The sequence below is a fragment of the Triplophysa rosa genome, linkage group LG8 (genome assembly GCF_024868665.1).
Source record: "Triplophysa rosa linkage group LG8, Trosa_1v2, whole genome shotgun sequence".
Taxonomy (NCBI): Eukaryota; Metazoa; Chordata; class Actinopteri; order Cypriniformes; family Nemacheilidae; genus Triplophysa; species Triplophysa rosa.
Window position 1 is genome coordinate 17,786,654 of NC_079897.1, and position 24,501 is coordinate 17,811,154.

The window sequence follows — 24,501 nt, forward strand, 5'->3', positions numbered from 1 at the left end:
GTTCTAAACAGCCACGAGTTTCCACAGGAAGCCGAGTCCTCCCTTTCCCCCATCTCCACGGTTACTGTAACCACGGATATTTCGGTCTAACTACAATTGCAGGCCTTTACAGTTACCACGGAAATCCCTGCCAGACCTCTCTCACTTCGAATGCACTATTCACCTGACAGCTGAATCTTAATTCGAGTTAACTGACACACTGGGAGCTCACAACATCCTACAGTTCAGTCTTCCCCAATATCCAATCAAAGAAGAGTCAATATAACGTTATTGACAGGTTTAAAATAACAATGGCTGGGTATCATGCCAGCGAGGCTGCGCTTTTCCCTTGGGAGGGCTGTAGTGATAAGACAGGTATTGTGATTCTGTTTCTGTGAAGTGGAGAGGGGCTGTTGGTTTATTGCAAGGATGTGTACAGCAGCTGTTGGGTGAAACAAGATGAGATTCTGGGGCAGTGAAATGGCACGGATAATGGTGGACCAGGCTGAGGAGACATTTTGGGCTTGATGTATTCAAGGTGCATATTGATTGCATTGACAGATTTCTGTCCAGTAATGGATGCTACGTTATGTTAATGGAGAAAGAAGGAAAATAAAGAAAACATGCTTATTAAAGGTTAAATACTTCACAGATATGATTGATAGTATTGTCAGAGTGCATGCTTGGAAATTTTGCATAAATGGTCTAGTTTTATTTGTGTGTGTTTTGTACTAGCAAGTAAAGGCTGGATTTCACGACTTTTATCTGAACTGATATACTGTATTATATTGCTAGGCATCACACAGTTGTCAACATTGTAAACAGCTACAAAATAAAACACTGGGGATAACACGCTAACTGACTGTCATCACACAAACTTGCGTGGAAATAAATTATTTACCATAGTTTGGAGGCGTGTGACAGATTATTCAACATGAAGGCATGTGGGCTGGCTGTTGTAATTGTTGCTGTGATTTGGTCTGAATAGACGGTTTCATCTTAACAACATAAACAAACATTACATGTGCACTTTTGTGACCCCAACTTCTGGTACACATTCACAAACAATAGAGTGCCTGTAGATTATTTCTGATAACAATCAAAAGAAACCGTTACTTGGCTAAACTCATCTCTTCAACATTTTGAATTTAGACTCCGATACCAAGCTTAAAGTCCCCGTGAACCGGAAGTTGCGGTCATTTTTACTTCCGTATTTTGACGCATTTCCAACTGACAATTGAAATATTGATTATCGAATGATCCCCCCAAGCCATCTAACATATGTACTTTAAGATGGATAGTCATTACAGGAAGGAAGTGCATTTTCAGATTTTAACTAAAGATTATGAGGGCAGACGAATTTTTAAAAGAGAATGACCCACATTGATAAACTATTTACAAGAAACGCTGCAATATTTCATGAAAAAATATTTTAATTTTTAATTTCACTAGGACTTTAACCGCTAGATGTCAATGTACCATTTTTTTAAATGCGACCGAACCACAGGGCCCATTCAACAAATTGTTTATTTAATAAAATGAACATACAACAAAATTCAACAAATCGTTTATTTAATACAATTATTATACAGTAAAATAATAATACAAATTTATATTAACATAAATAAAATAGAAATAGTTATATTATTAGACACTAGCCAAACACAAACCGGAAGTTAACTGGGGGTCAGGTGCGCGCGTCCGATGAAACAGTCTATAGACTGCAACATGAGCTTTTGGAGCGTTGCAACCCTGTATGCTTGATTTTCCTAGGTCGGTCTGCATAGTTAAAGGGACCGTTCACCCCCCAAAAAATTATGTCATCATTTACTTACCCTTGACTTGTTCCAAATCTGTATCAATTTCTTTTTTCTGATGAACAGAAAGATATGTATAAGAATACTTAACCAAACAGTTCTTGGCCACCACTGACTACCATAGTAGGAAAAATGACAATGGTAGTCAAAAGTGCCCCAGAACTTTTTGCTTACTTACATTCTTCAAAATATCTTCTTTGGTGTTCAACAGAACAAAGAAATTTATAAAGCCGTTTCTTCCTACTATGGTAGTCAGTAGTGGCCAAGAACGGTTACCAGCATTCTTCCAAATATCTTTCTCTGTATTCATCAAAACAAAAAAATGTATACAGATTTGGAACAACGTGAGGGTGAGTAAATCAGAATCAGAAAGAGCTTTATTGCCAAGTATGTTTGCACATACAAGGAATTTGTTTTGGTGACCGGAGCATCCAGTACACAGAAACAGCAACAACAGTACACAGAGACCATAACACAATAGAATACAGTACACAGATGATTTAAATAAGGGCCTTTAAGAAATACAATACAATAAACATAAGATAAAGATATAGACAGTAAAGCTATGTATGTATGTATGTAAAAAATAAAAAATGAACACAGGATTTTCATTTTTGGGTGAACTGTTCCTTCAAGCAAGATTTTCTCTAAGGTTGGTTGGAATGCCAAAAATGTTAAATATGAGTATGTACTCATCATCATACTCTTACATACTTTTTCTGTGAAGTCTGTCAACTCTGACTTGCAGCAACAAGCTCATCACAACTGCAAATCGGGCCAAAAATGGGACTTAAATTGTGTAGTGTAACTCAGCCTTAACAATGCACAGCATGGACATCTGATGGGCTAATGAGAGATCCAGTATGCAGTTCCAAAGGTCCAGTCAGGTCAGCCTGTAGGGCATTTTGGGCCTGTTTTGAAGTTAGTAAAGAGTGTGATTTTTTGGGGGGGAAATCACTTGTTCACAAATTGCTCATAGAATGTATTGCTATTAAAGTGTCTTGACCATATTATGTCCAGCTCAATATCAATTAAGAATAAATGTAAGATTTTTCAAAACAGAGTAATTGAAGGCAGGAAATAAACATACCCTTAGGGCCCGTCCACACCGGGACGATAATCGTGTGCGTTTATCGTCGACGTTTAATGCGTCGTCACTAAACAAAGGGCTCCAATGTGAGTGTGCACACCGACGCAGAAAACGGCAGGTGTAAATGTGTAATTTCGTTTTTGTGTCGCTTGTTTTTTTTGTTTGACATGCCGCATCAAAAACTGGCCTTCCAATGAGATTGGCGATTTTGTTCACGTGCCTGGAGCTGCTCAAGTTACAGTAAAACACGACTTGGTGGTGCTCAAGCACAAAAAACGGTCTTGCCGAGTACACGCTAGCTGTGTCTCGTTTCGTAAGGCTGTGTCCTTGTGTCCTCCATAGGTATCATCCTCTAAAGGATGCGGTATATGGAGGATTCTCAACTTAGAATTAAACGAGATGTCGTTCGTAGGACATACTGGCAGAAAAGGAAACAGGAAGTACCATGTTGCTATGACACACGTTGCACTCGCACACCTGTCAAATTAATTAAAATGATTTCTACATGATTTAAGAGGTAAAAAGTTGGTTACTTTCTACCCTAAACAATGGCAAAAGAGTTCAACAAATATAAAATTTTTGCCGTACCGTTTCAAAACGTTAAAAAATCACTAAACACCTGTAAATCTATTTACTATGCCTGCTGAGATGAAAAAAACATGACACAAATTGTAAACTGTTAACATTTAAACACCACATATTTGATTGAATGTGCAGCTGTTGCCCTTTCTTCAAATAACAGACATTGGCCGACGCAAAGAATTGTGGGTTATCTCCAGCAACGAAGGATACAGTTCATGTATCCTCCGAATTCCTGTCAAAGAAGGTCGCATTTGAAGGATGCCTCCGGAGAGTCCTACCTGATTTTATGAAACGAGACAGCCTCGATGACGTGGCAGCCTTCGAATGAGACCTCTGGAGGACACAGCCTTACGAAATGAGACACAGCCGCTGACGAAGAGGAACCAAAATGAATTATTCTTCTGTGTGACAAGCGAGTGTCAGAACGCATAAAGCCACCTTGTGTAACGGGGTGTTTCTGTTTTTCATTAAGCGCCATACACTCACCTAAAGGATTATTAGGAACACCATACTAATACGGTGTTTGACCCCCTTTCGCCTTCAGAACTGCCTTAATTCTACGTGGCATTGATTCAACAAGGTGCTGAAAGCATTCTTTAGAAATGTTGGCCCATATTGATAGGATAGCATCTTGCAGTTGATGGAGATTTGTGGGATGCACATCCAGGGCACGAAGCTCCCGTTCCACCACATCCCAAAGATGTTCTATCGGGTTGAGATCTGGTGACTGTGGGGGCCATTCTAGTACAGTGAACTCATTGTCATGTTCAAGAAACCAATTTGAAATGATTCGAGCTTTGTGACATGGTGCATTATCCTGCTGGAAGTAGCCATTAGAGGATGGGTACATGGTGGTCATAAAGGGATGGACATGGTCAGAAACAATGCTCAGGTAGGCCGTGGCATTTAAACGATGCCCAATTGGCACTAAGGGGCCTAAAGTGTGCCAAGAAAACATCCCCCACACCATTACACCACCACCACCAGCCTGCACAGTGGTAACAAGGCATGATGGATCCATGTTCTCATTCTGTTTACGCCAAATTCTGACTCTACCATTTGAATGTCTCAACAGAAATCGAGACTCATCAGACCAGGCAACATTTTTCCAGTCTTCAACTGTCCAATTTTGGTGAGCTCGTGCAAATTGTAGCCTCTTTTTCCTATTTGTAGTGGAGATGAGTGGTACCCGGTGGGGTCTTCTGCTGTTGTAGCCCATCTGCCTCAAGGTTGTGCGTGTTGTGGCTTCACAAATGCTTTGCTGCATACCTCGGTTGTAACGAGTGGTTATTTCAGTCAAAGTTGCTCTTCTATCAGCTTGAATCAGTCGGCCCATTCTCCTCTGACCTCTAGCATCAACAAGGCATTTTCGCCCACAGGACTGCCGCATACTGGATGTTTTTCCCTTTTCTCACACCATTCTTTGTAAACCCTAGAAATGGTTGTGCGTGAAAATCCCAGTAACTGAGCAGATTGTGAAATACTCAGACCGGCCCGTCTGGCACCAACAACCATGCCACGCTCAAAATTGCTTAAATCACCTTTCTTTCCCATTCTGACATTCAGTTTGGAGTTCAGAAGATTGTCTTGACCAGGACCACACCCCTAAATGCATTGAAGCAACTGCCATGTGATTGGTTGATTAGATAATTGCATTAATGAGAAATTGAACAGGTGTTCCTAATAATCCTTTAGGTGAGTGTATATGTCAGGGAGTGAATTTGCACGTTCACTCGGCTCATCGCCAGTGAAAATCGTTTGGGTATGAACGCCGAAAATCATCTCGAAAAACGCTGGCGATAAGCGCGTGCGATTAACGTCCCGGTCTGTACGTACCTTTATACTACAAATTATAACATGGGTTGTTAGTTTAAAGCATTTTTATGTACACAGAGCCTCACCCTCCACCCAGTTGTGTGTGTGTGTGTGTGTGTGTGTGCGTGTGTGTGTGTGTGTGCGTACGTATGTGTGCGTGTGTGTTTGAGGGAAGGATAGATAGGGGGAGAGTATGTGTAATCAAGCGTGTGATGCACAGGTGTGCATGTTGGTGCATCAGTAATCTGATGTTGCTCTATATGGGCTCTCTTGTTGCCGCCAAGTGTGTATATGTGCATGAGTGTTGCTCTCATGTAGTTTTAATAGTATACATATATGGAGTGTCGCTTTAGGGTCAAAGCTTCCCTGTTCTGAGATACATTCACTTGTTCTGCTATCTGTTAAAGAATGCTGATTGCTTTATATTTGGACATAGACATTGTCTCTGTGATTGAGGAGAGTGTTCTTGTGTTATTGCAGCTATAATTTGATGGTTAACTCACAGCTTGAGTACTGCTGAGCATGACAGAAACTGTCTCATTGGGCAACAACTGTCTTCTGTTTTAGAGAAATAGGAGAATGCTAGGCAACATTCTTGAATTGACCCTTTAATGTGAAGTGTGTGCTACTCTGACATCAAGCATTTCTTCCATGGTTACCTCCATCATGTTTTTCTGAATAACTTTTATTAAAAGTACAGGAATTAAAGCTTTCCTCGTTGCTCACTCGCTCTCTGTCTCTGTCTCTGTCTCTGTGTCTCTCTCTCTCTCTCTCTCTCTCTCTCTCTCTCTCTCTCTCTCTCTCTCGCTCTCTCTCGCTCATCGTGTCTTTCTTCCCGCTGCACTTGATAATTAGGGGCAATTGCACAAAAGCTACCTTGAGAGATTACCTCGAGTCTAATATACAAACTAATAACACGGTACTTTACATGTTTAATAAGCTCACCCAGACAGCTCAACGCGCAATCTTCAAGAACCTATAAAGTGATGGGTGTGGCATAGCCAAGGATTCCATCCAACGATTAAACGTGGAATTTCATTTATGAAAAATGTGTCTTCAGATGCTGTTGCCCTTCAAGATGCCTGTTTCCCTTCGTTTTATTTGATGAAGTTGTCATAATATTTATTTTATTCCCCCTCATGTCTCCTCTGTGCGTTTTCATTAACGTGGATTCATGACACACTGTGACATGCAGGGGATCAGACGTTTCCACGACAGCCCAAATGACACAAAGCCGTGCAGCGGGGAGCCCGTGTCTCCTGTAGAACAATCCAAACCGCTTGTTTCACAGCAGTTGTGTCAAAGATTTGAGGTCCACGACAGGCTTTTTGTCATGTTAACAACAATCCCATTGACCTTTAAAAATGACCATGTCAGACATAGAGTCAAAGCGTTTCTTTAGCGGAGGGCAGATCAGGCCAATAACACAACCATTTCCGATTACATTTACATTAATTGTATTGGCAGACACTCTCATACCAAAGTGATTTGCAGGAGGCCGCATACATTGAGCTGGGGTCGGAATGCTGGGGTCCACATGAGTATAATTGTCATTACACTCATGGCATTTGCGACCATGTGCTTTCTATCACAAAATTTATAGTGTCTGTCTGAGTGTGCCGCGTGTGCGTGTGTTCGGCCTGCGCATCTGTGCCTGAAATTACACGTTAGTGGGAAAGCCAAGTGTCCACTTGCAAGTGTATGTCTGTGTGTGTTGTTTTGAGGCGGGCACAGGAGGAAGCTGACAGCTGTTTGAGTGTATCCATGTCCATGAAGATTGTGTTGATGTGCGCAGTGTGTATCCGGCTTCTTTTCTGGCACCCGGTGTGTGTGAGGACAGGCCAGATGTGGTGTGAAAGCATGTACGTGTGCACGACTGAATGAGAATGTGTAATTTGTCTTTGCGTCCTTGTTTTGAGTCACTTCTGCAGTTCTATACCAAGATATAGATTTACACAAACTGATTTAATCTGTTTTAAAAGCACAGGATGATTGAATGTCGGTGTGTTTATAGATCAGCCCAGACGTTGTGTTACTACATGTGTGTGTGTTAAGTGTTGTAATTCAGAATTGTGGAGCGTGTCAGTGAATCTCTCGCAGCGGAGTGCGTCTGAGAGGTGTAAGGAGGGCTGGTGTAAGAGCGCCAGGTTTCAGCTCTACCTCTCCTCCATCTCCTCTCATCAGCACCTCCCACTCAACCTGTGCCACTCCACTGGTTTCTAATCCATTCAAACCCCCCACACAGAACAGATAGGAGCACAGCATTCACTTCGGCTCATGTAGAATGGTAACCACCTTTCATTTCTCGATGCTCGTCAGATGCTTCATTAGGTTTTTTGAAAGGTTCATTCTCAATTTGCCAAAAATGTAAAACAATTCGCTTGTTTGACAACTCGGCTTTCCTCTCAAGAAAACCAGCGAAACGTGCCGATCTTTCGTTCAGGAAAGAAAGAAACTTTCCCAACTGTTGGGTTTATTACTGCATCTGAATGTGTGTGGTTTTGTTGGGTAATGTTTTTTTTGCTCTGTAGCTCTCATAGAACATGCCACTCTCCCTGATGGATTGCATCTCCTGGCTTGCTTATTTCCCCAGCTCTCGACTTGAGAAGTCGGGTGTCCGACTCTCCAGGGCAATTTCCACTTTAAATCTCAATCATATTCAAATGGTAAAGTGGCACAACACTGGCAACAGGCTTTCCATTAAACCTTCAACTAACTTGATAAGGTTTTTCAGGTATTTTTCAATGAAACTGTGCTATTAATCTTGGCAACCAATGAATAGCTAATGCTCATGGTGGGCAGTCAATTATCTGTGAATAGAGGCAGGAGGAGGCCTCTTCTGGTCATTTATAATTAAATTTTAGTTAAGTGTCCGTTTGAGCCGTCCGTATCCGTAGTCTCGATGCAACAGCCGAAGCGTGGCTCACGCATCATTTGCTGCGTTGTTGGATGCTGGGAATCTTTAAAAGCTGAAATAAATTACCATCTGGGGTTTAACCCACCTGTACGAGAGAGAGGAAATGTCGACACAGGTTATAAAAATCCATATCCGGCCTTGAGGTGTTTCCTTGTGTCTTCCCCAGACACTCAGATCTTTTGAGGAACGGTAACGTTATCGAGGATGAAACCAGGTTTTAGGGCAGATGCACTCCAGCTCAGATTTTATATTTTTTATGATCCTAGTTGACTCAAGGCATTTCCCCCAGTGTGTCCTTAAAACAGCTCTAATCCTTAAAACACTCCATTGTACTTGACAGAAAGGCAGAATGCAAGATCTCAGTGGGGCCGGGAAGCTTAAAGGGATGCACTGGTTGAGCCAACCCCAGGAAGGGCATCATGTAGAGACCGCCGCAGAGGTTCATGGTGCTGAACTCTACTCGAGGGTCCTCGGAGCCAGCTGCTGGCTAGTAACAGCTTCCAGGAGCCCATTCATCAATGCAAGGCTTCTGAATAGCTGCCAAATATTTAAGACGGGGGAAAGCGCTGGATACAGACAATTAATGGATGCAAGGCAGTGATGTTTGAAATATTAGAACTGCTTTATAAAAATGAAGTGAGTTTTATTATTTGAAAAAGTTAAAGACAATAGTTTGTTCTTTAAAGCGGGGTGATTTAGGACCAGCGTTCTTTTGTGAACGCTGTGAATAAATTGCGGGAGATCTGTTTTATTAAAATGGCTTGTGAAATTGTTCTTTCGATGTGGAAGGGAAACTTGTTTTCTCAGCATGGCTAAATTGGGCAAATTAATGTCTTAGGTTAAGCCTGTTATGTTAATTGAGGCCATGGGGGTTGTTTTTAGTGAATGCAAGTTATGTATGGTGCTGTTTTATGAATGGAAACAAATTATAGGTGTTTCTTTGTTTCGTGAATGAGACCAGAGGAGGCTGCTGGATTAAATCGACTCAGCGTAAAAAAAGGAAATATGCATGTGTGAGGGAGAGGCACGATCAGGAATGATCAGCGAGCCACCATGCTACTAAAGAACATAGTGTTCTTCAACCTCTAAAGCAGTTCGGGCCGGGGCCTCCAAACCGAAAGCAGATGGAGAGTGGGAAAATGTGAGTGTGTGAGAGAGAGCAAGTGAGCAAAAATGCTGCATAGAGGGCTGTGTGTAAAGGGCAGCTCGCATATTTCTCATTTCAGCTCTCAGGTTATCCAGAATGAATTGAGAAAAATGATTCACGCTGAGTTTTTATTTTTTGTGCCGTTGTTGTTGTTTATGTGTTCAGATGTGGGTGCTGTTTGAAACATCTCTGCTTCCTGCCTTCATCAGGAAAATAAATTACAAGATAATGAGAAAGAGGCTGCCATCGAGGACCTGCTATTTCTGACAATGAATGTTGATGCAGTTTTAAGCCATATTGGAGGAAAGCAGAATGGTTATTCAAGACCATTATCAACATACGGAAGATTTCTCATTTTGAGGGCACTAAGGGGCCATTTACACTGTCAGTGTAATGTGGCCCAATTCAGATTTTTTGCTGTTTTGTGACACAGATCGGATGTGTTCTATGACCATGTAAACAGGAAAAAAATGCATGCATTCGGATATTTCGAGATCGGTTTCAGGCCTCATTCATATGTGGAAATAAATAAAATATAAATCAGATATGTGCCAATGTGACTGTCATGTAAACAGGCAGATCGGATATTCACCCGTCAATGCGAGTCGTAATTAATGCCTTTCACACAGAGATGATCCCGGAATATTGCCATATTGATGCCAGAAAACAAGAGTTAAGGAGGTCGCCAGTTATTCTAAACTAAAAAAATATTCGTATTAAGCTAAATCATGCATGCATGATACGTCCTAATCACCTAACTGAAACTCAAGACGAGAAAATAGCGCTGTCTGCAATGTAAACCCGGATAAGTTGGCAATACTCAAATATTTTTGAGTTTTAGAGATTCTTGGTTTAAGTAAGCAGAACCTTCAAATTTTGATTACTGTTAAGTTAAAGTTCGTAAGAAATCTTAGTTAGTGCGACTTAAATATTTAATTTATCCTTTTTATGAAATTAAGTAGACAGAACTTAAACAAATAAGTACCAAAATTGCATTTTTAAGTTAACTAAACTAAATTCTTTCGGTTTCATTATTTTGCATATTCCTTAGTCTTAATATGCATAAATCAAACACCTTGACTTATGCAATCCAAAATGAGCAAGAAGAGACTGATCTCAGAACTGGCATTAGAACAGTTACTGCTCACTGGTGACATAACACAGGTGAAATGTAGCTTCGCAGAGACTAGGCACATGCACCACTCTTCTAAAGAATGGTAACAACAAAACTGAAAAATATGTCAAACTCTTCTAAATATCTAAGAGAAGTGAACATTAAACACTAACAACTCTTTAACTTTACTAAAAACATATAAAATAATCATATTTTTTTAATTTACTCTCCTAATGCAGTCTGACGCAAAGCATGCTGGGAATTGGAAATCCTTCTTGACCAATTGTTGAATTAACATGTTTAAATTAAGTAAGGAGCAAATAAAATTTTTGAGTTTTATTCAAGTTAATCAAAAATAATCATTATACTTTACTCAAAAGTAAAAAAGTGTTTCACGAACTTAAAATATTTAAGTAAGTAGAACTTTTTTATAAAATTAAGTTTACATTACTTAATCTGTTTGATTATTTTGAACATTTGGGTTTACAGTGTGCTTAAATGCAGTTTTAAAGTTTGAAAATACTCAAAATCTAAATTCATCACAATATCAAAATGATCAACATAAAAATACAAATCGCCTCAATAAACATGATCGCTCAGCAACCTAAAACACTTTGCTGTTCCACTTAGCGGAGAAGCTCGAGTTTCTCTGCAGATACCCGCTTAACTTTTAACAGGATAAACACTTTACCGAGCATTTATTTATTTTTTTCCTTAATAAAACATTGTAAACAACATTAACATGACGAACATATACCGACCTAAGTGTTTGGTCTTTGTAATATCATGTGCAGTCTGCTTTATTGACGGGGGTTTTTGTTCGGTCGGCAAGAGCTTGTTCAAATAATCTAAATAATAAAAAATGTTTTTGAAGTTTGAGAAAGTATAAGTCCTTTTTGAGCTCACATTTTTTGTACGTCATATAACTGAAAAATGCCCTGCTGTTGTAGTTGCATAAATACAGAATCATTTTTACTTTGTTAGAACGCCGCTGTGTTCCGTTTTAATTTGCAATACAGACGCATAAACAATTTGCTTTTAGTTATTTTCATATTTATATTTATCTTATATGTAGCATAAGCTGACTGAATGTAGGCTAATCCTTCTCTCATTAAAGTAGAAAAGAAGCCTACCTTTTGTTCTTATTGTTGGTCGTTGTTCTGCATTTACCAATAAATAAATAAAAAGTATTTAATTAAGCATAACAATATAAACAACAAATACTACAAAAAATACCCATCAACAGAGCTTGTTTAGATGTATTTAGCACTAATAATAGAAGAAAAGTTAGAACCAAACCGCACTATTGAGCCACCTAAAAACACCGCAAGGGAAATTCCTTGTTTACGGTGACAGCGACGTTCACGATTAAAAAATATAACATTACATTACAGTAGCCTAACGTCACGTGTCTTAATGTGTATATGCACACAGAGGAACAAATCCTGGCACACATTACGCCTGCATTTTCCAAGATCTCTGTATGAAAAGGGCCAGTGCTTGAAGTGGGAAAAAAAGGTTCCGGTACTCTCTTGTGCACGTTGACTATGCAAACTATTACCACATTATAATTGGACATATTGCTGGTACAACATATTTATTTACTAAAGGAACCATTTGCCAAACAACTGATTTAATAATGTTAAATAAAAAATTGGACAAAAACAAATTCAGTCATTTCATTACCCGTGATAGTTCTGCAGTCTATTTAAAAAATAAGTGACGGTGGTAAAAGAAGTTTCTTCTTTTTCTGGTCAGTACTTCTAACTTGGGTTGTTTTGTTGAGTTTAGTGTCAATGCAGATATCGGATACGGGTTACTTTTAAAATAAGGTGTAAACGGGTCGTCAAAAAAATCTGATATAGTCACAAAAACATAATTGGGCATCAAGAACTGCAGTAAACGGGGCCTAAGAGATCTGTCGCCCGGCTCTTCATTTTTCAACTGTTTGTGTTTTATTTGTTTTAAATTGTGTTATTTACCAAAATACCCAAATTGAATATATTGTGTTTAATAATATTAATTCAAAAAATAATATGTACACAACTTTCATGATAAAATTTTATTAGTTGACTTGTTTCCATAGTGTCTGGATTCTTGGCTCTCGCTGTCAAGTCCAGCACTGCGTTGATGGAGAATGTGTGAGTGGAGAGAAAGGACGCACAGCTGATATGATGAGGGTGAGAAATATATGCATAGATTTTCAGATTTGTGTTGCTCACATTGTCATAAATGGTGCAAAACAACAGTCCTACACCTCTCATTTATAATGTCTGTCAGCATGTGGGCAACTCTTGATAGTTTCAGAGCGGTCTGTGGAAATTTCCAATTGTATGTGAATGCTTTAAATGAACTGTGCCATCTGACCATCTCTGATGTTTACAGCACAGCGTGGTTTGTTTAACCATGCTTTGTGGACTCATGGAGCAGTGTTCACTTTGATTATTTTTTGTTGCATGTTGTTCTACAGAATTAATGTCATGCCATTACAGTGTAATGCAGTTTGTGCGGAGAGAAAATTTCATCCTGCTGTCACAAACCACCGTATAGAACATGCAACTGAAATCATGTGATTAATTTCCTATGTAGACTAGCAGCAGAACTCGAATACTTCTTTCAACCCCGTCATACATTTGTTTACTTGAACTTAATGTCTCTGTTTCTCTCAAACATCTGGATCATATTGTCTAAGAAGGAAAGAAGTGAAAAAAGGTGGGATCAAGCCAAATGGCCTCTGTGTTTTTGGTGAAATGTGAAGCTTTGGTAAGTGCTCTTACATTGCCTCTTTTTCTCTTTTTTCCTGGACCTCTGTCAGGGTGTGAAAGTGCTGGATTTTAAAATAATATGTTGGTAGACTTTATGCTACTTCATCACATAGGACACTTTTATCCAAGGAGTACACTTATTACAGGGACTGTCCCTGTGAAGTGTTTTGCTCAAAGGCGCAGTAGTTTATGGATTGCTGTGGGGTTCAGACCTGCAACGTAAGGTCTCTCTGTGTCTTTAACTGATAGGCAACAACATTTACTAACATTTCCTGTCATTTACAAGCTGCTGAGGAAGTATGTAGAACGTATTTACCAACTGGTGGAGAGATTTGCTATACTCAATAAAATGTCTGGTGCTTCTTGTAATTTGTATTTTTATTACTTTTGATACACAACGCCTGAAGAATGGCACCATATTCTTGATTTTCTTTAATTTGATGAGCCCCAGAAGTCTGCCATCGTTTAACATCGAAGAAAGAATTAAGGGATACGGCCCGTTTTCTCTCAGTCCCAAGCGATTGAAGGTGAAAATAAGGTGAAGATTAGAAAGCTTTTGTCTGTGGGTGAGACTTCTCTGAACAGCACTTTTGATGTAGAGATCTTAGAGCTGGACCAGATTAAACTCAGTCCTCTGTGGAATTGCAGCAGCGTCTCTGTTGAATGAGTTTACCAGAGTTACGGTGAATAAATAGTAGAGGTGCACCGATTGACCGGCCAGAGATCGGAATCGGCCGGTTTTTCATATGATCGGCCCGACCGGTGACCGGCCGGTCAGTCTCACGTCTCGCCGATTCCAAGCCGATCTTCTGTTGCCCGTGATGCGGGCAAGAACGTCACAGCCGTCAGTACACTCAAAGCCGCAAGTAAACATGTAAACGTGGCGCGCACAGCCTGTCTTTAACGGCTCGTTTATACTCGCATGTGTGTCCACCGGACCGCGAGTCTCTGCTGACTGACGCGCATCTTTCATATCCGCTGACTGCACGCGTGCACACGCATCATGTACTGTACAGACAAAAGGGTGCACTGTAGTTCATCTCTCGCTGCTCCGTCTACATGGGGTATGTATGCTAACAGTGATGCTAAACTCTGACACATGTTAAACTCATGTAGAAGTCGTTCACTCTGTGTAAAACAAACGTAAATTCCATTCAACCTGATTCCTTGTCTTGCGTTAAAACTGTGGTCATTTCACCTGGGTAAAATGACATTCAACACGACTTGTACCTGTTTTTAATAATCCAAAAATCCAAAATATAAAAAAATGAATAAATCAACCAATATGTGTGATATATATCTGATTGGGTTCTTTACTAACACAAAAAACTGCAAATACATATACATCTTTAGAGTAGAATTCACTCATAAGATTTTTAACTTTTTTATTGAAGTTGCAGCAAAAATCAACCCACTACTTTTAATCCTACAGACACAAGATAAAGACAATTTATTTTACATTTCAGAAAAAATAAATAAAGCAATGTTAGTTTCATAAACGGAAACAGACGAGAATAAAGTTGAAGTATTTTATTGTTATCTTAGACTTTTGTGAGATGAGTACAAAAATGAAAAAGGTAAATTAAGTGACATGTTTAGTTATAATTTATTATTTGTACTTCTTTTCAGTCACAGAGTTATTCAATTTAAGAGTTGTTTGGGAAAGAGAAGATTCTGTAATTTAATGCAGCTTGGAGAACTGCATTTAGGGAAATTGTAATGTTCAATCATATATTCAATGAAAATAAAAAAAATGTGTATTGAAGAATAGTTCATATGGTTTTATGTACAGTATACTGTCAATTATAGTTTGTGGATATAAATCGGAATCGACAGGTTTCACTTGTAATAAAATCGGAAATCAGAATCGGCAAAGAAAATTGCAATCGGTGCATCTCTAATAAATAGTGTAGTAATGTTTTTTAGACAGTGTAGCGTGGGCTTTGTTATTGTAAAGAGGGTTTGCTTGCGTGTGGACAGTTGATGGACGACATGGCCGTTTGTCAGCTAGAGTGCTTTCTGTAGCGTTGGTCATTGGGTGTATGCGAAGCATTTTACGAGCAGTGCTTACTGTGGGGCAGTAAATGCGGAGCGCTCTCACAGCCAATGCGGTGCGCAGGGAATGCAGCCATGGGCTCAACTCTAATGATCGCGAGCTGTCAATGCATATGGCCTCAGATCCAGCTTGTGTGCGTACTGTATATGAATGTGTGTTCTGTACTGTGCATTTATTTCATGTGTGTTTGTTTTGAGAAATGGCAGGGCTATTGGCAGGATTCTAACGGGAGTCAATTTGGTGCAGTGCTTGAGTGTCAGGAACTAAGCAGCATAACAATTATTAGCAATTCGGTCTTTCTGTAGTAAGGAAAAACATTGATTTTACTACCACAGGGGTCTTCAACCATTATCTGGACAAGGGTCCTTGTTGAATAGATAGAATGATGGAGTGTGGTTAGGTATGGGCTGGTATGAGATTTTGACAGTATGATAACCTTAAGTAAAAATACTACGGTTTCACGGTAGCAGAGTATTGAGATATGTCATTTTTAATTGTCTTGGTAACAAAACAACACAATATATTTTATCTTTAAGGAACATATTGAATATTTGGAACAATAATAATCATATGTCAGTTAAATTTAAGTAATTAAAAAAATAAGCAATTGAATTCTTAATTAAAATAAATGCTTAGGGGGAGGGGTCGAGTCACTCTCATGCTGCACACAGCCTGATGGATTTCTGCACTTTTCGTCATGTTCCGAGACGTAAAAAAGACTCATACCGTAAATTTTAGTGGTTTTGAAACCGTGACTTAAAAAAAAAATGCGGTAAACCTTGAAACCGGTAACTGGCCTATGCCTAGCACTGGTTACTTATTGTATTGAGTTTAATATTTAAAGGAAAAGTATCATAATTTGTTTACCCATATCTCAAAACCTGTATGCCTTTATTCTGCAGAATACAATACATTTTTTGAGAAATGTTCAAGCGGTTTCGTGTCCATGCAATGAAAGTTCATGGTTCATGGTGGTTCATTGTTTAGTTACCAATGTTTCTCTGCTGCAGCAAAAATTAAGAGACTATTACAAAATGTGATGCGATCTGTGAAAACCCCTTGGATGTCACGCTGCAATGTTTTCAGGAAGTTTTTTTGTCAAAATTAGGTTTTCATAAAATTATGATTCGATAATCTATCATCTCTGAAAATATCTTGGCAAAATTCAGTTGTTTTTTGCTAAACAATTGCAATTTAGAGTGGCAAATAACGTCCCACGGAGGTGCAAAAAATTGCCCAGAGCGTTCCCTCTCTTAATACTACAAAGACAGTTCACCTATCAAAGTAAACCACATAACATGCAGAATGAAGGTGTATCAATGCACATTTCCTGCCATTCCTGTGTAAACCACTGCATTCAAAGTTTTTTATACAATGTTAATGTGAGATGGCGGCACTCGCCGTCTGGTGCACCAGTTATTTGTGACAACAAAATTCCAAATTAAAATATAGACAAGCTGGTCAAAATAACAAAAAAAGCAATGTTTGCAGATCTTGAATACTAGAAAACGTGCATTATCGCTCATAAAGAAAGTTCATATTAATGTTTAAATAACACAATACTAATTTTTAACATGTATTTTAGGTTCAGTTAAAAAAATAAATATATGATGGAATAAGTCTGATTTTGACTTTCATTCTTTCACATTGCTGTTGTTCCTGATGTTTGTTTCTGTTGAAATTGAACAGACACTGGACTGAAACACAATATTACTTACATTTTTTCACCAAACTTAGCTTGTGATCCAGCAATAATTTGTAGACCACCATTGAAGACCCCAGCACTAGTTATTGTGTCTTTATATCTATCTAATATATACAGTGTTTCCCCTATCATTACCTGGGGGGGCGCCATGCCCCTCCAACGGCACCCCCCGCCCCCCTTGAAGGTCAAGTTAATTTTATTTTCTATATGGTGCCATATCCCAAGAGAAGTCATTTAAGGTTACCTTTCCTACAGAACATGTCTTTACCTTGTTATTTTATTAAACAAACAAATTAATAGCATTATGGTATTTGTCTTATTTACTCGGCAGCATGTAATTTCTGTCTCTACATGGTCGCGCGTTTACAATTCTCCTCTGCTCTCCGTATCGAGTTCCGCCCTGATGCGTGCGCACACACACACTCACACAGACACGTGCGCGCACATACACAGGTAAGCACACTCCCACCAGTGCAGACAGAGAGCGCCAACCACCTGCAAAGCAAGCAGATAAAAATACACTGCCCGTCCAAAAACAATCACACACTCTAATATTTAGTTGGACCGCCTTTGATTACGGCATGCATTCACTGTGGCATCGTTTCGATAAGTTTCTGCAATGTCCAGAATGTCAATTTTTTTCCCATCCAGAGTTGCATTAATTTTTCGCCAAGATCTTGTATTGATGATAGGAGAGTCGGACCGCTGCGCAAAGTCTTCTCCAGCACATCCCAAAGATTCTCAATGGGGTTAAGGTGTGGACTCTGTGGTGGCCAATCCATGTGTGAAAATGATGTCTCATGCTCCCTGAACCACTCTTTCACAATTTGAGCCCGATGAATCCTGGCATTGTCATCTTGGAATATGCCTGTGCCATCAGGGAAGAAAAAACTCAATAATGGAATATCACTCCGGTGGTCAGCTGACCTCATTCTTTGGGCACATAACGTTGCTGAACCTAGACCTCCAATCCAATGGGAGGCTCTTACCTATTTGCTTATAGTTAAATGTGACTTAAATAGTTAAAAAGGTGACTTTTTTGGACTGGCAGTGTATTTTTGTTAGTTTTTTGTTAGTTTTGCAACGGGTTTATCGCGAAAGTAGTAGCAAAAGTCAAGGCGGGAAGATTTGAAACTGCAGTGACAGATTTGAGAGGTTGTAGATGCCTATTTGTGGTTGCAATTCAAATCTGAATCTAGGAAAACGTGTAAATATGTGCTATGCATTTGTATCTGCCAATGTATTTTGTAAATGCCAGTTTACACATTTGTGACTGCAACTTCAAATTCAGAAGACAGATTTGTGAGTTTTGTCCACGAGTGCAAATCTCAAAATTCAACTTCAGTTTTTTATTTGACAAGTTTTCACATTGGGTTGTGAGTGTACAGGTACAAATACTTACTTTACAAGTTCACAAATTAGAATCTATATGCTCTCAAGTTTTGCTACTGAAATATCTTCATAGTGTATTTGCCTTTTTAAAGGGGTCAAATGATACGGCTAAAACGAATATTATCGTTTGTTTTAGATGTAATGCAATGTGTATACACGACTTAAGGTTCAAAAACGCTGTATTTCCTACATACCGTGCATGTCTGTATCTCCTCTTTGCCCCACCTCTCTGAAACGCGCAGATTTTTTTACAAAGCTCATCGCTTTGAAAAGCGAGGTGTGCTATGATTGGCCAGTTAACCAGTGCATAATGATTGGTCGAATACTGCAAGCATGTGATGGAAATATAACGCCTCTTACCATATTTGATAAAATGTCATCGGTACTTTCCTTATCAATTCGAGCCCGAATCTGATCCGGAAAATGAAGATGATCAAGCCGATACATCAACTTTGCCAGCACGACTTGAGCAGGATGTAAAGGATTGGTAAGGTTTTTAAAAAATATATTATGTTAAACAGTTAAAAACTATAGTTAACTGTTTTACCTTTTTATATACGACCTTATAAAGATTTGCCGTTAGTGATCAACCAGTGTTACGCCATGTTGTCATTTTTCACGTTGCGCGCGTGTCTGCATTTGCAGATCACACAAAGAAACTACATGCGCTACAACACAACATGCAGACACGCTCAACTCACGTTAGTCTGTAACAAAGTCTTTTACAATGAAAAAATACTTACAGGCAGCGAATCTGAAGCGCCAGACTGTCCTTGCGAAGTTGTAATTGTTGGAATTGCACACTTTTTAACAAAAGCTTTCGTGCACAGCTGGCCTTGATCTCTCCCAGGTTCATGAAGCAATCATCTGTGAAATGCGTTGCACACACTTGAATATTCGGATTGTACTGTTCTGGAAAAGTATTGTAAATAAAATGTAACCATTTGTTTAAAGTTGTCTCATCTTTTGGAAGGGCAAACAAAGAGGCTTTCTTTTCGCAACGAAACACACAGCGTCTCCACGACATGGCTGCGGCAGCGACGATACAATGAGATTTAAGAGTACGCCCAAGTTTCTTGCGTATTGATTTGGGCAGTCTTAGTCAAGACATACCACGAAATGACGTAGATTTGTGGGGGTGTGGTTACACGAGGCATTTCATGCAGGTCTGGGTGAGCATTCGCTTTTAGATAGAATTCATCTTTTGTTCCGACACTTTAATTTTTGCAATTTTACCATATGCGCCATATGACCCCTTTAAACGCTCCCATTGTGGTGAAAATGGCAACATTCGCTCTCCTGCTCCAAGTCCAAGTACAGAAAAGACGCACGCCCTGCCCCTGACAAGCAGCAACAGTCCTGTCCAGTCACCACCGGATGACAGGTTTTCACCCAGTTTGGCTTCGTTCCATCCGCACCGCGAGACTTAATGAACCATTCAAAACATCAGACTATTTCTGTTGTTTAAATTGAGTAGGGCATCTACATAACTGAGATGTACCCATCACACGCACTCAGGGACATTTATGTTGATTATATTTTGCCGCTAGCCTATATCTTCTAATATATTTATCTAGCGCCAAACGCGCTTCAAGAGCAGGTAAATAAAATGACACTTTTACTGAACGCTTTGCTAAACGAAAATGCAGCAGTAATAATGTATTATTAGCTGTCAGTCAGTTTACTGTTTGCTATATAGGTTTGTGACAGATTATAAACCATAAGGTCTTGTATCTACATTTAGCATTAATGATATTAATAATATTAATAGCATTAATAATCAGCATGTTAATAGCATTTCATAATGAATCATGTTTTAATCAGAGATTATTTAGAATCGGTATGAATGGCATGGAAAGGCTACTTGTTAGTAACTTTGTAAGTACTTCAGCTCATGATAAATTCATTTCAGTTGTTACATTTGGTTGTCAGTAGTTTTTTTATATTAAAATAGGCCACTAGGACTTCGCTTTAGCACCAGAACCTACAACACATTTTCTCAGTTACCAGGCCTTTCTGTTTCATACATGCTGTGGGTATCAGAATATAAAATAAATGGCCTGATAAAACATTAACTTTTTATATACATATTCTACCGGGCTCAATTGATTAAATATTATTTATTTTAAAAAGTATCGTCCCCAAAGCCGTAAACCTAGGGGAAACACTGATATATATGCATGTATGTTTTATAGGCCTGACAAAAGAGCTCAAGACGTGATATTTGTTATGTAATATTTATATAATTATACTGTATTTGCACATTTTTTTATTGATGCCATGAGCTCGTGATGTTTCCATTGGAAATATAGATAATGAAGAGATGAACTTAACATGTCCTTGAAAGAAATAGTTAAAAGCATATTAAATAAGCCAAGTCAGGCTTACATTTATATAGAGGGATGTATTTAACGAGTGTATTTTAAAATATAGTAGAATAGCCTGAGGTGGCTGTATGAGGAAAAGAACAGCAAACACATGTCCCTGCTTTTGTAGAGGATGTATGTGAGATTTTTGGCTGTCTTTGATTTCTGTACTGTGTGCACTTTCCTCATTTCCTACTGTACAATGAAACCTGCGGAAGCGGCAGTAAATTACTGCTCTTGCACAACATTAGCACAGTGGGTTTCTAAATGACAGCCAGACTGTGATTACCACAGGTTTATTTAAAGTGACTCAAAAACAGTAATATGTTGCCATTGAAATTATTTGGATGCTCCCCCTTCCCCCAACCCACCTTCGCCAACCTTTCTGAGCCACACACACACACACACACACTGTCCCTTGTCTGTCAAAACTGGAGAATTGCCAGCATGTTTGCACAAGCCAAACACGTACACACATCCTGGTAATCAATATTTCTCTCTTTCCCTCTATTCCTCCATATTTCATCCCTCTCTCCACTCCCTCTGTTTCTCCTCCTCCCCCGTCTCCCCTCTCTCCTCATCTTTGTCATTAGGACTATATTTACCTTCTTTGGACAAACAGAATTCCAACGTCTCTGTCTCTCTCCGTCTCTTCCCTATTCTATTCATTACGCTGTTGTCTCAGGCTGCTTAATTCTTCCTCTTATTTATCTGAAGGATTCGTCAGGGTCAACAGACCTAGAGATAAATAGGTAGTGCAGAGGGACAAACAGAATGCAGCAGAAAGAGAACAAACCCAAAGAGCAGCGGCAGGATCGGGAGAGAGAGGGAATATTATGTCAGAGAGCCTGGCGATTCCAAGCAATTGCATTAGCACCTGATATCGTGAAACACAGAGAAGGCAGGGGGAGGCTGGCACAAAAGTAAATTGGAAATGATTTGCTTGTAGTGTGTGTGTGTATGTGTGGTTGAGATAGAAAAAGTAAGACAGCGTGGCGGGCCTTTCTTACATATCAACTGCTCTAACCTCTATCACAGTAAATCACTTTGTACTGTGTGCACGTCTGTCTGTGTTGGTTTATGTGAATGTGAAAATGAGGAATGCTTGAATAAAGCGGGGTCCGAAATGCTGAGATCACATTGTACATGATGTTTTTGGTCTGTTTAAAATTGTAACATTAAAAAGAAATGTATACATGTTAAAATTAATAGGGATGTACCCATATGTAAATTTTGGCCGATAACCGATAATTCTTTAACATTGGAAGCCTATAACCGATATATGGCCGATATACAGTATCTAAATATTAACATAAAATTCCCTAAGAGTAAAACAAAAGGCAAAAAGTGTACAAATGCCAAGACTACTTTACACTAGTTAACGATTCTTGAACCTTCAAACCTTTCTTAATAAACAAATTATAGATGTTCTTCCAGAGCAACCCATAAAAATGTTCTTTATAGCCACATGTCTAACAGGCCTCAAGACAGAAAGCATTCAGACAGCAGTCTGTTTCAAACAATATACTTTTGTTCCTATAATTTACACATTCATAAATACTGTCTACATACTGTACCTACATCAACAATGTTTTGCTAATAGCACTAAGTGAATGATCACGACAGAGAGATGTGAGCAGCATGCAGCTGAAGAAGTTTAACCAGAGGAAATTATTTACGATGTATCGGCTATAATATATCGGCCTAAATTTAATTATCAGCAGACACAGATAACATTAAAAATGACCATAATTTATCGTGCATCCCTAAAAAGTATGATGTAAAATTAAAAAAGACATTTGTAATATTGACAGGACTCAAATAATTTCTAGGTCATTTGTAAGTCACTAAAGTAAAATTTGTGGCATTTAGACACACAAAATAGTTTTGCACAAATTTGTAAAGTGTTGACTTCACTGAAGCCAAAGGGGGACAGATACTAAGGGCCCTAACATACACCCGGCACAATGCGGCACGACGCAAGTGTTTTTTGCTAGTTTAAGCCCGCAGTTTTCATATTAACGTCCAGCGCCATGTTGTTTAAATAGCAAATACATTTGCGCCCATTTATGGGCCCATGGGCGTGCTGGTCTGAAAAAGAGGGGTGTTCAGGTGCATTGTTGGTGCGTTGCTATTTTGAGGCAACTGAAATAGACTGTGCCATTGCCCAACTGAATCCTGGTCTAAAGTCAGCAGCGCAATATATAGATTTTAAATTGATTTAGAAGGCATTTCAGTAATATGAGCCTATAAGCGGGTGAACAACGTGTGTACACTCTGCTTATTTCACACAGAGGGATGCCCAGAAGCACACAAACATGCCAAATATTAAAAGTAAAAGGATTACAACGTAAAATATTATTATTGTGTACATAAAGATAAAAAATCCGTCTTGTCCTGTAGATGGTCTGCTCGCGTGCTTTAACCTCACGCACGAGCAGAAGTGTTTTCTCTCTGGAGAAGCGTTCAGTCTTTGCTCTTGCAAATTCCGCCATGTAAATAGCAAATGCCATGGAGCCAGCACAACTGGCTCTTAAAGGGAATGGGAGATTAGGCTCTGATTGGTGTTATTGCATCTTTCTCCTGAAACACACCCATTACTCCTTAAGAGAATAGGTACAACCCTTTAAGACCATGCGCCGCACACGCCGACCATTTTTATAGGTACAGAAATAGGTGCAACCCTATAAGACCATGCGCCGGACACGCCGACCATTTCCCCCATTGTTAAACTAGCAAAAGTGGATTCGGACACACCCCAAGTGCACTTACGCCATGCGCTTAATTCATTAAAATATGGCCCTAGGACATTTTCAAAATGTCTATTTATAATTAAATTTTTCACTCAACATTTTTCACTTGTTATAAAAATGTTATTAAACTCGTAAATAAAGCAAAATAAAAGCATTTTCATAAGTGGTCTTATACGCTTAGACCCCAATAAGTTATTTAAAGTTTTGTTATTATTCAGCTAACAGTAGTAACATCCACCCACTCATGCCGCTGACTGATTTAAGCACACAAACATAAGAGTTTCTCTCTATCAATTACCATCTCTGTGTGTTTCTGTTTCTGTGCTGCTCCATTTTAGTCTGTGGCCTGAATAAAGCATTTCATTTTCTCTTTTCCTTTGTCAGTTCTGCTCCTTTCTTTTCTAACTCTCTTGTTCTACTTCTTTTTCTTTCTCTCACTTTTCTTCCTAATTGCTCTCTCTCTGTCTCATTGTAATTGCTCACTTGCTGTCTTTCACTCAAGTTTTGTTTGATGTATGCCGTATGTAACATTTTTTATTTTAATCAGTTTTCTTTTCTCTTTGCACTTAGGCTTTCTCTATTTGTGCCCTCTCGTTTGGCCTCCTTGTTTGTTGCCATGGTCACAGTACCCACGCTATCTCTGCTATTGGCCCTGGTAGAATGGGTGGGTCAGACCAGCTCCTCCCCTCATCTCTTGCTCCGCCCTCGAGAGCGTGAACGGGACCCGGTGGCATCAATGCACTTCAACATTGCAGTGATCCACGCAGGCTCAACGGTTCAACAAGGGGAAGCGGGGGCTGCGGCGGCTTCGGGCAGGGTGCCTTTCGCGGGCTTCGGACGTGTGCACAGCAGCTTCGGCGAGAGCGTCGTCACCCAGTGGGGATCCGCAAACGTAATCTGGCTTCAGGTCAGTTTGAACGGGGGCTTAAATAATTAACTCAACTCTCAACTCAACTTTATTTATATAGCGCTTTTACAATTTTCATTGTTACAAAGCAGCTGT

General features: G+C 39.3%; 1 protein-coding gene across 2 annotated transcripts in view; it reads left to right on the top strand.

The window, feature by feature from the left end:
* Window positions 1-24,501, top strand: part of LOC130557746 (glutamate receptor ionotropic, NMDA 2D) — an 81,801-nt gene that overhangs the window by 2,916 nt on the left and 54,384 nt on the right. For both annotated transcript variants that reach the window (XR_008963342.1, XM_057339758.1), the window contains exon 2: window positions 24,069-24,405. Coding sequence is in view for 1 of the 2 variants with exons in the window: in XM_057339758.1 (XP_057195741.1) it covers window positions 24,115-24,405 (291 nt within the window). In the remaining variant the exon portion in view is untranslated. The remainder of the gene's footprint in view (window positions 1-24,068; window positions 24,406-24,501) is intronic.